Raw genomic sequence first — 12,104 nt, 5'->3', positions numbered from 1 at the left:
ACATTTATTATTTTTCTCTATTATTGTTGCTACTATTACAGTAGAGTCTCACTAATCCAAGCTAAACGGGCCGGCAGAAGCTTGGATAAGCGAATATCTTGGATTATAAGGACTGATCAAGGTAAAGCCTATTAAACATCAAATTAGGTTATGATTTTACAAATTAAGCACCAAAACTTCATGTTATACAACAAATTTGACAGAAAAAGTAGTTCAATACACAGTAATGTTAGGTTGTAATTACTGTATTTATGAATTTAGCACCAAAATATCACGATATATTGGAAACATTGACTACAAAAATGGCTTGGATTATCCAGAGGCTTGGATAAGCGAGGCTTGGATTAGTGAGACTCTACTGTACATTTATTTTACTCTATTTTTATTATTATTATAATACATTTATTATTTCACTCTGTTCTTCTTCTTCTTCTTATATTTATTATTTTACTCTATTTATTACTACGTGTATTATTTTCCTGTAATTATTATTATTATTATTATTATTATTATTATTATTATTATTATTATTATTGCATGTACTATTTTACTCTATTATTATTAAAAGGATACATAAGCACATTTACATTGAAGAAGATGAGAATAATGATTTGCTCAGAGCTGGAAAGTCTTATCTTAAATTAGAGCTTTATGTAAATATTCAAAAACATTTAACCTGCTGATGCCCCAATTAATATAATTTTATTGGTATCTGTTTTTATTTCTGAAATTTACCACTCTCAGCTTATACTGGAGTCAATGTTTTCCCAGTTTTTTTGTGGTAAAACTAGGTGCCTCGGCTTATATTCGGGTCGGCTTATACTCGAGTATATACGGTACTTGGTTGTGTACAAGGGGCCTGTGTCCTGTTCTCTCAACTCATTAATGACCAGCAGCCCCACTTATTTCTATTAGTCCAAAGCCGCCCCGAGTCCCCGTTGGGGAGATGGTGGCGGGATATAAATAAAGTTTTTTTATTATTTTTATTATTATTATTATTATTACTTCTCCTCAGGCTTTATTATCAAAAGATATTGACCTAGAACCTGTGTACCTCATGCTCCCAGTACAGGCGACTGTCAAATCCTTGAGAGGGAAGTGTACAGGACAGTCAAACAGACAACACTGAAGTGACAAGGGAAGGGAAATGAGATTGTTTTCCTGAAGATCTTGCAGAGCAAGGTCACACCATCCGACGTTTCACTGGCAAAAACTGAAACAAGTGGAGCAAGGCAACCTTAGAGTGTAGTTAAGATGGCAAAAGTTATTAATTGTTGCATCCTAGCACTGAGACACCCTTCACCCAGCACCACACCAGAGTCCAATGATCCAATAATAAAATGTTTATTGAAGAAAATATATAAAAAGGGAAAGGGGCAAATCCAAAAGAGACAGTCAGGATATATGCATTATATAACATAAGCCAGAGTTCAGTAGCAGTAATCCAAAAATGCCAGAGTAAACCCCAAAACCAAGAAATCCAAAAATACAGACTTAATCCAAGGTATTTCCGTGAGCATGAACACAGGAATCTCTCTAAAGTAAATTCTCCAAAAGTACATAAACATAGACAGGAATCTTGACAATACAGGAATCGGGAACTTGAAAACATGAACAGAGACCAATCCTCATTAGCAACGTTGTGTCCGCTGATATACTTGAAGCCAAACCACTTAATTTAAGCCTATCCAGGCACCCATGACATCATGCCTAACACACCTGGACTTCAAGGTCTTATCTCTAATCCGCTGGGAATATCTTGTTTGCCCAGAAACAGCTGTCTAAAGGCAGTTCTGAAGCACATTATCTTGAAAACACATTGACAAAGAGGCTTGCTAGCACTGTAGGTCAGGGAATAAGGACAAATCTCGCAGACTTTCCACTACAGAGAGTTATATTTTGGTTGAACAATAGGAGAAGTATATTGATGGAAAACGTAGTTCAACAATGGAAGCAATCGTACAATAAGATGTGGTCTCTCTATGCTGGAAAGATGTCAAACACAGGCTAGGCCCTTCTCAGCTATGGACTCTTGACTGTCCTTAGGTGATTAGACTTGAAGGATTGACTATTTGTGAGGTCCTGAGAATCCAACTGAATGGAGGACTTCACTTTGGTTTGTGATGTGCTCTCACTGGCTGTCTCAGCAAAGACATTCTCAAAAGCAGAGAATAGGGAACGTTTCAGCCTGTCCTTGAAATCATGTCCCATAAAGACGTACAGGATTGGGTTGAGACAGCTGTTGATGAAAGCCAAACTAGAGGTCAAGGGAATAGCTATAGGGAGCACTAAGTGCAGCCCGGGTGTCTCATCAGCTTTGGTCTCAATGAAAGAGAAAATATGATAAGGAAGCCAGCAGAGAAAAAAGGCCACAATCACCGCTGTGATGACTTTGAAAGGTTTGGTGGATTGGGTCAACCGGTTTCTCTGAAGTTTCAGAACAATCATGCCATAGCAAACTACAATGACTGTAAAGGGGATGATGAAGGCAAAGATGAACCGACTGGTGATCATAGCATGGTGTATCATTTTACTTTGTGTCAAGTTGTGGCTATAATGGGTAAAGCAGAAGGTTGCGTTCTCAACATATGAATGTGGACCAGTGACTTTGAAATGGAAGTTTGGAGAAGACAACACCAAGGCCACTATCCAAATGCCCACAGTCACAAAGGAAGCCAGACGGGGAGACCGATGGTTCTGAGCCCACACAGGATACCTGACAGAAATGCAACGGTCGATGCTGATGACCATGAGGAGATAGACACTGGCATAGAGATTGAGAACAGTTAGCGTAGTGTTGAACTTGCACATTGCCTGGCCAAATGGCCAGTGAAATCCCAGGGTTATGTAGGCAATGCTAAAGGGCAGAAAGAGGGTGAAGGTGAAGTCAGCAATGGCAAGGTTAAGGAACCAGACAGTGTTCACTGTCTTCTTCATGCGGAAGCCGGTGATGAAAATGACCAGCCCATTACCAGTGACTCCCAGCACAAAGGCAAGGCTGTAGATTACTATAGTGATAGTGTTCATCGTTTTGCGCAAACCAGCTATCTCAGAATAACCATAGTCATCATAATCTTCAAGTATTGTGTTGTTCATTTCCTTTATGGGAGACTCTCCTTCAGTTGTGTCTTCCTGGCTGAAACAAGACAAAAACAAAATTGAAGTGTGTTACTGAAAACAAGCCATAAAGCAGTTAAAATCAGGATGGAAACAATATATGAAAAAAATCAAAAAAGGTTTAAAAAAATTGAAATATGAAGAAACCTTGAGAAGAAGAATCCTCAATTGATGAGAATCCTAGCAATCCAGCCTGAACATGGTTGCTTTGTTCACAGAATATTTTTATATAGGAAACAGCTTTCTTTGTGCAGGAATGATACACTTCTTTTGCTCAAGATTCACATGTGGGTTATTTAAATAGAAAACAGCATCTGGACAGAAAATCACTTCTGCAGTGCAAGAAATAAGATGGGGAGCCCAACTTTGTGTGTATGTGTGTAAGGATATTGGGAATTTGCTTTTAGTGTTTAATGTTTTCATGGCTCCCGCCAGGGCATACCTTCCAACTGTCTCAATTTGTTTATACAAATATGGGTGTTCCAAAATACAGGGGGGAAATCCAAAATCCCAAGCATTTCTGGCAAGGTATACCCAACCCATTTAATAAAAGAGAGAGATGCCCTGCAACCAAATATACAGGTGTCACAATTCCCCTTTTGCACAAAAATACCTAGTATGTCTGAAGCATTCAGTAGCAAGTTCAGTCAAGACAAGCTTTCCCTTCCACGGAGCCATCCATTCACTGATCATGCCCTATAATGTTGCTGGAAAGCCTTTTCACCTTTAGTTCTCCAAAAGTACTGGAAACTGTTGCTGCTATTATCACCTTCTGTCTGATTTCTTAACAGATTGCTCAACCCACTTCAACTTTTGACCACTGCAGTGGAAGATTGTAGTATTTCTGTTTGTATTAAGTAAGCAGGGCCCAGCACAAAGACGTCTGACATACACGGCAACATTTCACAGATGGAAACTCACTGAACATATGTGGCCAAATAATGTGGTTAACTTGGCAAAAGGAATTAATAGGGACACTTTTTCCCCATGATAACTCCTTTGGGAGTTAATTTCCCTGCCGAGGGGTAGATTTCTCTTATTTCCAATTGTCTCAACCCCTTTCTTAACTATGAGTCATTTGTAAGTCAGATGTTTATAACTTGGGGACTGTCTGTTCTTCAACATTTTGCACTCAGATTACAGAAGTACAGTAGAGTCTCACTTATCCAACATAAACGGGCCGGCAGAATGTTGGATAAGCGAATATGTTGGATAATAAGGAGGCATTAAGGAAAAGCCTATTAAACATCAAATTAGGTTATGATTTTACAAATTAAGCACCAAAACATCATGTTATACAACAAATTTGACATAAAAAGTTGTTCAATATGCAGTAATGCTATGTAGCAATTACTGTATTTACGAATTTAGCACCAAAATATCATGATCCAGTCATCTCGAGACTGGATCACTGTAATGCCCTTTACATTGGCCTTCCTGTGTCGGTGATCCGGAAGCTCAAATTGGTGCAAAATGCAGCTGCCCGGCTCCTTGCCGGAGCCCCGATAAGATGCCACATAACACCAACCTTACGGCAGCTGCACTGGTTACCAATTGAGCACCGGATCACTTTCAAAGTGATGGTGCTTACCTTCAAGGCCTTACATGGTCTAGGGCCGATGTACCTGAGGGACTGCCTCACTCCCTACAAACCCCAGAGATCCCTCCGTTCTGAGGACCAAGACCTACTGGAAGTCCCCAGTTTTAAGACTTTGCATCTAACTGCAACTAGACGCAGAGCCTTTTCAGTAGTTGTGCCATCGCTCTGGAACACCTTGCCACCTGAAGTTTGTGCCTTGCGGGACTTGTTGGCCTTCCGCAGGGCATGTAAGACACATCTGTTTCGACAGGCTTTTGAGTTCTGTTGTTGATGTTTTAAAAGGTGCTTTTAGGATGTTTTCAGATGTTTTTAAAGATGTTTTTAAGATGTTTTTTAAATTGTTGATTTTAGCTGGTTCTTGTAAGCCGCTCCGAGCCCTAGGGGAGTGGCGGCATATAAGTTTGAAAAATAAATAAATAAATGATGTATTGAAAACATTGACTACAAAAATGTGTTGGATAATCCAGAACGTTGGATAAGCAAATGTTGGATAAGTGAGATTCTACTGTGTATATATATATGTGTGTGGGGTGTGTGTGTGTGTGTGTGTATATATACTGTATGTATGTGTGTGTGTATATATACAGTATATATACTATATATATATATATATATATATATATATATATATATATATATATATATAAAATATCCCAAGTTTTGCTCTCCATCTTCTTGTTCTTTGGTTCCCGAGTTCTGCAGCTGTGCCATTGAAAAAGGAATTGAGAATAGTATGGGACTTAAGTAGGATGAATGCCAAGAGGATGTGATATGTGTTGTTAGCCAAGACAGGAAGAGGTGTTGACACTTGTGTTGCCCTCAGTACAGGAAGAGGAAAAACACTGGCAAACTTAAGAAACCTTCCAAATGTGGCATCATATTCTCCACTGTAGTTCTTGTGCCTTTTTACAAAGTAGGAAAAATTCAGAAAGTGGGGAAAAAAATTGCCCATTGAGAGAAAGATCTCAACTATTGAATGTCTGCTTGTTAAGAAGCTGCAAAATTCACATGTGGTTATTTTGTGTAAGAATAATGCATTTTGTTCACAGAAAAAAATGTATGTATATATCTATATTATATCTATATATCTGCATAAATATTATGTTCTGGACAAAAAAAATCATGGAGATTTTGCACAGAATGACGGTAACATTTTCTGCACAAGTGATAAAGTATTAAAAATTAAAGGAAGACCAAATTTTCAGATGGGTTGATCCAGTAAGGGAAGAAAAAGCCCTGAGTTTGCAACATGTGAGCCACTGTTGATGACCAAGGCTCATAATGATCTCTGCTGTAAGCTGAAGCTGACTTGACATCAATAACAACTCAAAAATTCCAATAAATTATTGATATACTTGGTCCATCCACAAGTTTCAACACACATCTATTCTATAAAAACAACACACATAGCTGTAGCAACTTCTTCCTCTTTGGAATAAGATCTCTTTGCAAGTAAAAGCAAATGATAAAAGGGGGTTATGATCCTCTAATGGAATTTTTAAAAAACTTTAATTTATTGATATACTTCAATTTAAAAGCACTAAAACAACTTACATTGCAACATCTAGCACCTGCACCTAAAATTGACAAACAACTCAAATGATAAAAAAATATCGAATTTGTGAAAGAACTGTTTGTGGTGTCACATTCTTATTATGTTTTTCAAATTTGGCACTAATAATATATTCAAAATGATTACAATATTGAAAAAGTTTTTCGTCACAGACCAGTGTGATCAATGTCCAAATTCCCTACCAGTAGAACAGTGTTGCTCAACCTGGGACTCCTGGGGAGGTTTCAATGGGGTGTCAGAGGGGTCACCAAAGACCATCAGAAAACACATATTAATTCACAGTGCTCTCCGGAGGTAGGTGAACTACATCTCCCTTAAATCACTGTCAATTCCTCCCAAATTCCTTCAGTATTTTTCTGTTAATCATGGGGGTTCGGTGTGCCAAGTTTAGTTCATTTCCATCATTGGTGGAGTTCTGAATGCTCTTTGATTGTAGGTGAACTATAAATCCCAGCAACCACAACTCCCAAATGTCAAGGTCTATTTTCCCCAAACTAAACCAGTGTTCACATTTGGGCATATTGAGTAAAGTTTGGTCCAGATCCATCATTGTTTGAGTCCACAGTGCTGTTTGTATATAGCTGAACTACAACTCTAAAACTCAAGGTCAATGCACATCAAACCCTTCTAGTATTTTCTGTTGGTCATTGGGGTTCTGTGTGCCAAGTTTGGTTCAGTTCCATCTTTGATGGAGTTAAGAATGCTTTGATCATAAGTGAATTATAAATCCCAGCAATTACAACTTCCAAATGACATAATCATCCCCCCCAACCCCATCAGTATTCAAATTTGGGCGTTTAGGGTATTTGCGCCAAATTTGGTCCAGTGAATGAAAATCCATCCTGCGTTTCAGATATTTACATTACAGTTCATAACAGTAGTAAAATTACAGTTATAAAGTAGCAACAAAAATAATTTTATGGCTGGGGGTCCACAACATGAGTAACTATATTAAGGGGTCGCAGCATTAGGAAGGTTGAGAGCCACTGGAGTAGAAGGAGAGAAACCCACCATGGAGTAGGGGGTCGAGTGTTAGAAAAAGACTGGGGAGTAGGGTTCGAATCTCTGTTCAGCCTTGAACACTCACTGTGAGTGACCCTGAGTGAATGATATTCTCTCAGCCCCAAACCTGTGATAGATCCAATATAAGTTGGTAAATGTTTGAAGACACACAATAATAATAATAATAATAATAATAATAATAATAATAATAATAATAATAATAATAATAATCCGGCATTTGGAAACAATAAACATTGACAAAATTATGATCTGTCAACTGCAAAAGGCCACCTTACTGGGATCTGCACGCATCATCCAAAAATACATCACACAGGCCTAAACACTTGGGAAGTGTTCAGCTTGTGATTTTGTAATAGGAAATCCAGCATATATATCTCATTTGCTGTGTCATACTATGTCTTTGTGTCAATAATAATAATAATAATAATAATAATAATAATAATAATAATATCTTATCCGTCCCTCCTCGTGGCTTGAGGTGGGTCACAGGAGTGTCAGTCAAGGAAGGAGAAAGGAAACTAAGTCTTGTAAAAAAGAAAAAGAAAATGTATTTATGTGAGGATCCTTACCTTAGAACAAAGTAGATCACTGTTGTCTTGCTGCTTCTAGGCAGGGTGCTCTTGATGAGAACGGCAAAGCAGAAGTGGTTGCTGTTGTGTGCTGGAGGTATATAAAGGGTTTGTCCTCACGCCTTTTACAAAGGCAAGGCAAGCAAAATTTCAGCTTTTGTGGCGTTTGCTTCATCGTCACCCCTAGCTAACAGGCCTGCTAACTTTTCATTGGTTGTATTGGCCTGTCTCTAGTCCCATTTAATAACAGCAATTTTCAATGTTGAAAACTGTTTTGTACCTTTTTGCTTACGAAATGCAAGAATTTAGAACATGTGGCGCTTCAAGTCCCAGTGGTCTAAATTAGCTTTTTAATCAACATACTTTTTAAAATGCAATGGCAGAGAGATCTCTTCTTTGTTTTCTCAGAGAAGATCTAGTACAGGGGTCCTCAGACTTTTAAAAAAAAATTTATGAAAGGTTTCTTTAGATAACATTAAAAGACAGAAAGTTAAGGAAGGAAAGGGGGAAATTGGGGGAAGGGAGGATAAGGAGTGGGTCTAGGATAGGGGAGAAGGAAGTAGCAGGGGGAAAAAACAGGGAAGGGAAAGGAAAGGGTAGGGGCAGCAGGAAATTCATCCTTCCAATCTTCATCACCTCTGGATATGTATGTCGTCTGAGTTTATTTCTCAATTTCGGTATAGTTGCTTCGCCAAATGTTAGTGTCTCTTGGTAGTATTTTTTCTTCATTATTTTGTTTAAATTAGTATTTTTATATTCTCCCTTGTCAGGTAGTCTTTAAAGTTTAGCCAATCTGTCTTTCTTTTAATAATAATAATAATAATAATAATAATAAGAAGAAGAAGAAGAAGAAGAAGAAGAAGAAGAAGAAGAAGAAGAAGAAGAAGAAAAAGAACTTTATTTTTATACCATGCCTCCATCTCCCCGAAGGGACTTGGGGCGTCTAACATGGGGCCAAGCCCAAAGTTCCACAATTAACAAAATAAAATGCATTCATGATAAAACAAACATCATTGGCATTTAACATTGCATAAATTAAACTAAACATTTTAACAACAATATAATGGTGATTAAACTGCCAAATAAAAATAGTTGGTCTTCTTTGATGTTTTCTTAATAAGTATGTCAGTTTGTCCATATTCATAATGTCCATTATTTTCATCAGCCATTCTTCCATACTTGGTATTTCTTTTTGTCTCCAATGCCTAGTATATGTTATCCTGGCCGCTGTGGATAGATAAATAGCACTTCTTCATTTGCTTCCATTTTTTCATCCAAAATTTCTAAAAGGAAGTACAGTAGAGTCTCACTTATCCAATGTAAACGGGCCAGCAGAATGTTGGATAAGCGAATATGTTGGATAATAAGGAGAGATTAAGGAAAAGCCTATTAAACATCAAATTAGGTTATGATTTTACAAATTAAGCACCAAAACATCATGTTATACAACAAATTTGACAGAAAAAGTAGTTCGATACTCAGTAATGCTATGTAGTAATTACTGTATTTACGAATTTAGCACCAAAATATCACGATGTATTGAAAACATTGACTACAAAAACGCGTTGGATAATCCAGAACGTGGTATAAGTGAGTGTTGGATAAGTGAGACTCTACTGTATTCAAGTTTCATTTGCCATTTTCCTTTTAATATTTTCTGAGATATGTAATGGATATTTTTCCAGTATTTCTTTGCCTTATCACACATCCACCACATATGGTAAACGGTGCCCTCTTAGGTTTCACATTTCCAGCAACTATTTTGTATATTTTTATTTTTAAAAATCCTAATTTTTGTGGGGTTATATATCATCTAGGCATCATTTTGTACCAATTCTCCTTTAAGTCGTAGGAATAGGCAATTTTAACTTGTGATTCCATATGTGCTCCCATTCTTCCATTCTGATCGGCCAACCTATATTGGCAGCCTATTTGGTCATGCATTCTTTCACTTGTTCTCTTTCAGTTTGACCATGCTAACAATTTCTTGTAAATTTTTGTTATTAACTTTTACCCAGTTGTTTTGGTGTTTGGGGACCTGGCATGTCTTTTGATGCCCGTCCTGGCTTTAGAAGAGGAAGAAAGAAATCCATGGATGGGAAGACATCTCTTGGAGGCTAAATAGAACAGTCCAAGCTGAGAAGCAGTTGTCATTAAATATTTGGTTACAGGTTCTTGGCACGTTGTCTGTGCATTTTTCGGAGAGCTGGTTAACCAAGGAAAAGGATGCTGGACAAAAAGATTGCTGATCTGATTTTTGTCTTCTGTCCGTGTAGGCCTTCCCAGCAGCAGCAACAACAGCAACAATCTCTCTGTTGATGCTGTAACTATGAGATGGGGTGGGGACCAACCTCATGGTTACCTCTACCACAAGAGCTATTGTTGGCACTTAAAATTTCTCAAGAAGTGAATTTCTCGCCATTCAGTCTAAAACTGACAGCTTAAGGATTGCTCATTTCCTCAATCTGTATATGTATCTGCCATACAATAAAATTGAAAAGAACTAGAATATAGAATGAATATATAGAGAAAAATACTAAAAGAAACGAGCCTTCCAATTTCCTTTTTGATAGTTCTACTTACAGATACTACATTTTATCTTAGCCAAAAGGCTGAGAAACAATCTGTAGTATCTGTTCTTATCAGTTCCACTTACAGAGGGTATAATCATACTTCCCTAATTTTCAAAACCAAAAGTTATAAGGCTATTTTTCTTGCTTTTTAACCAATGCTTTTGAATGAATGCTTTCCTCCTCTCCTTTTTTATGTTCCTTGTATCTCTCTACAACTGAGGTGAGGAATGTTCTCTCATTGTCAGTGTTGAAGCAAAGCTCAATTATAAGTTCAATCAGCTTTTGTGAACTGAACTGGGTGGATTGGGACCTTGGTTTTACTCTCAGGCAATAAAAATGCCTTGGACCAACCCTACTTATGAGAAGACAGGAAAGTTTAGAGAAGAGAATGATGCTGGGGAAAATGGAAGGAAAAAGAAAGAGGGGCCGACCAAGGGCAAGATGGATGGATGGTATCCTTGAAGGGACTGGCTTGACTTTGAAGGAACTGGGGGTGGTGATGGCCAATGGGGAGCTCTGGTGTGGGCTGGTCCATGAGGTCATGAAGAGTCAAAAGTGACTGAACAATAGACAACAACAGCAACCCTGCTTATAAGATACTTGTTCTAGGAGTGGGGAAGGGGGGGGGGATCTACTAGAAGAGGCAAGCCCACGGAAATGAAATCAACAGCAGCCACTGTTGACAAGAGATTTCCAGGAGTTGCAATTCAACATGTTCCTGAGTTCCTAGATTCATACAAATTCTTTGAACAATTGCAACCCCATCACTGGTTCTAACCTTCCTTGTTATATGTTGTCAAAGGCTTTCATGGCTGGAATTAATGGGTTGCTATGAGTTTTCCGGGCTGTATGGCCATGTTCCAGAACCATTATCTCCTGATGTTCCACCCACATCTATAGTAGGCATCTTTGGAGGTTATAAAGTCACAACCGGAAAACTCACAGTAACCCACTTTCTTGTTGTGTTTCTCTTTCAGCACTATTCACATAAGTGATTATTTTGTATCTAGTTTTGGCTGATGAGACTCAAGATCATGACAGTTTTTGCTAAATCGGGACAATTGGGGGGTATGGTATGATGCCTGCCTGCTTGAGATCTATATTAGATGACAATCTGCCAACTTCATGCAGTTGGTCCTCTGTATCAATGGATTCAACCATCCAGGGCTTGATTTAAAAAAAAAATCCAAAAAGTTAAGCCTGATTTTGCTATTGACACAATATTTACATATAGTGGGACTTTGAGCATCGATGTATTTTGATATCTATTTGAGGTCCTTGAAGCAAGCCCAAGATCACTGCAGATGCAGACTGCAGCCAGGAAATCAGAAGACGTCTACTTCTTGGGAGGAGAGCAATGGCCAACCTCGATAAAATACTGAAAAGCAGAGACATCACACTGGCAACGAAGGTCCGCATAGTCAAAGCAATGGTATTCCCCAGAGTAACCTATGGATGCGAGAGCTGGACCATAAGGAAGGCTGAGCGGAGGAAGATAGATGCTTTTGAACTTTGGTGCTGGAGGAAAATCCTGAGAGTGCCTTGGACCACAAGAAGATCCAAGCAGTCCATCCTCCAGGAAATAGTTGAAGTATTTTGGCCACATCATGAGAAGACAGGAAAGCTTGGATAAGATCATGATGCTGGGG

General features: G+C 38.3%; 1 protein-coding gene across 1 annotated transcript; it reads right to left on the bottom strand.

Annotated features, from left to right (window-relative positions):
- Positions 1 to 1,328: 1,328 nt before the first annotated feature.
- Positions 1,329 to 12,034, bottom strand: LOC100565857 (chemerin-like receptor 1). The gene is made up of 2 exons (XM_003228208.4): positions 7,883 to 12,034; positions 1,329 to 3,136 (listed from the first exon to the last, which is right to left on the bottom strand). The coding sequence occupies exon 2, from the start codon at positions 3,094 to 3,096 to the stop codon at positions 2,023 to 2,025; it is 1,074 nt and encodes a 357-aa protein (XP_003228256.1). The 5' UTR covers positions 3,097 to 3,136; positions 7,883 to 12,034; the 3' UTR covers positions 1,329 to 2,022.
- Positions 12,035 to 12,104: the final 70 nt, after the last annotated feature.

This window comes from Anolis carolinensis, unplaced genomic scaffold, assembly GCF_035594765.1.
Source record: "Anolis carolinensis isolate JA03-04 unplaced genomic scaffold, rAnoCar3.1.pri scaffold_10, whole genome shotgun sequence".
In the NCBI taxonomy this organism is placed as follows: Eukaryota; Metazoa; Chordata; class Lepidosauria; order Squamata; family Dactyloidae; genus Anolis; species Anolis carolinensis.
Note: the sequence above shows the minus strand (reverse complement) of the source record. Positions and strands in the feature narration are given on the sequence as shown.

Bases quoted from the DNA above. Each gene is read 5' to 3' on its own strand.
- LOC100565857 (XM_003228208.4), bottom strand. From the start codon at position 3,096: ATGAACAACACAATACTTGAAGATTATGATGACTATGGTTATTCTGAG.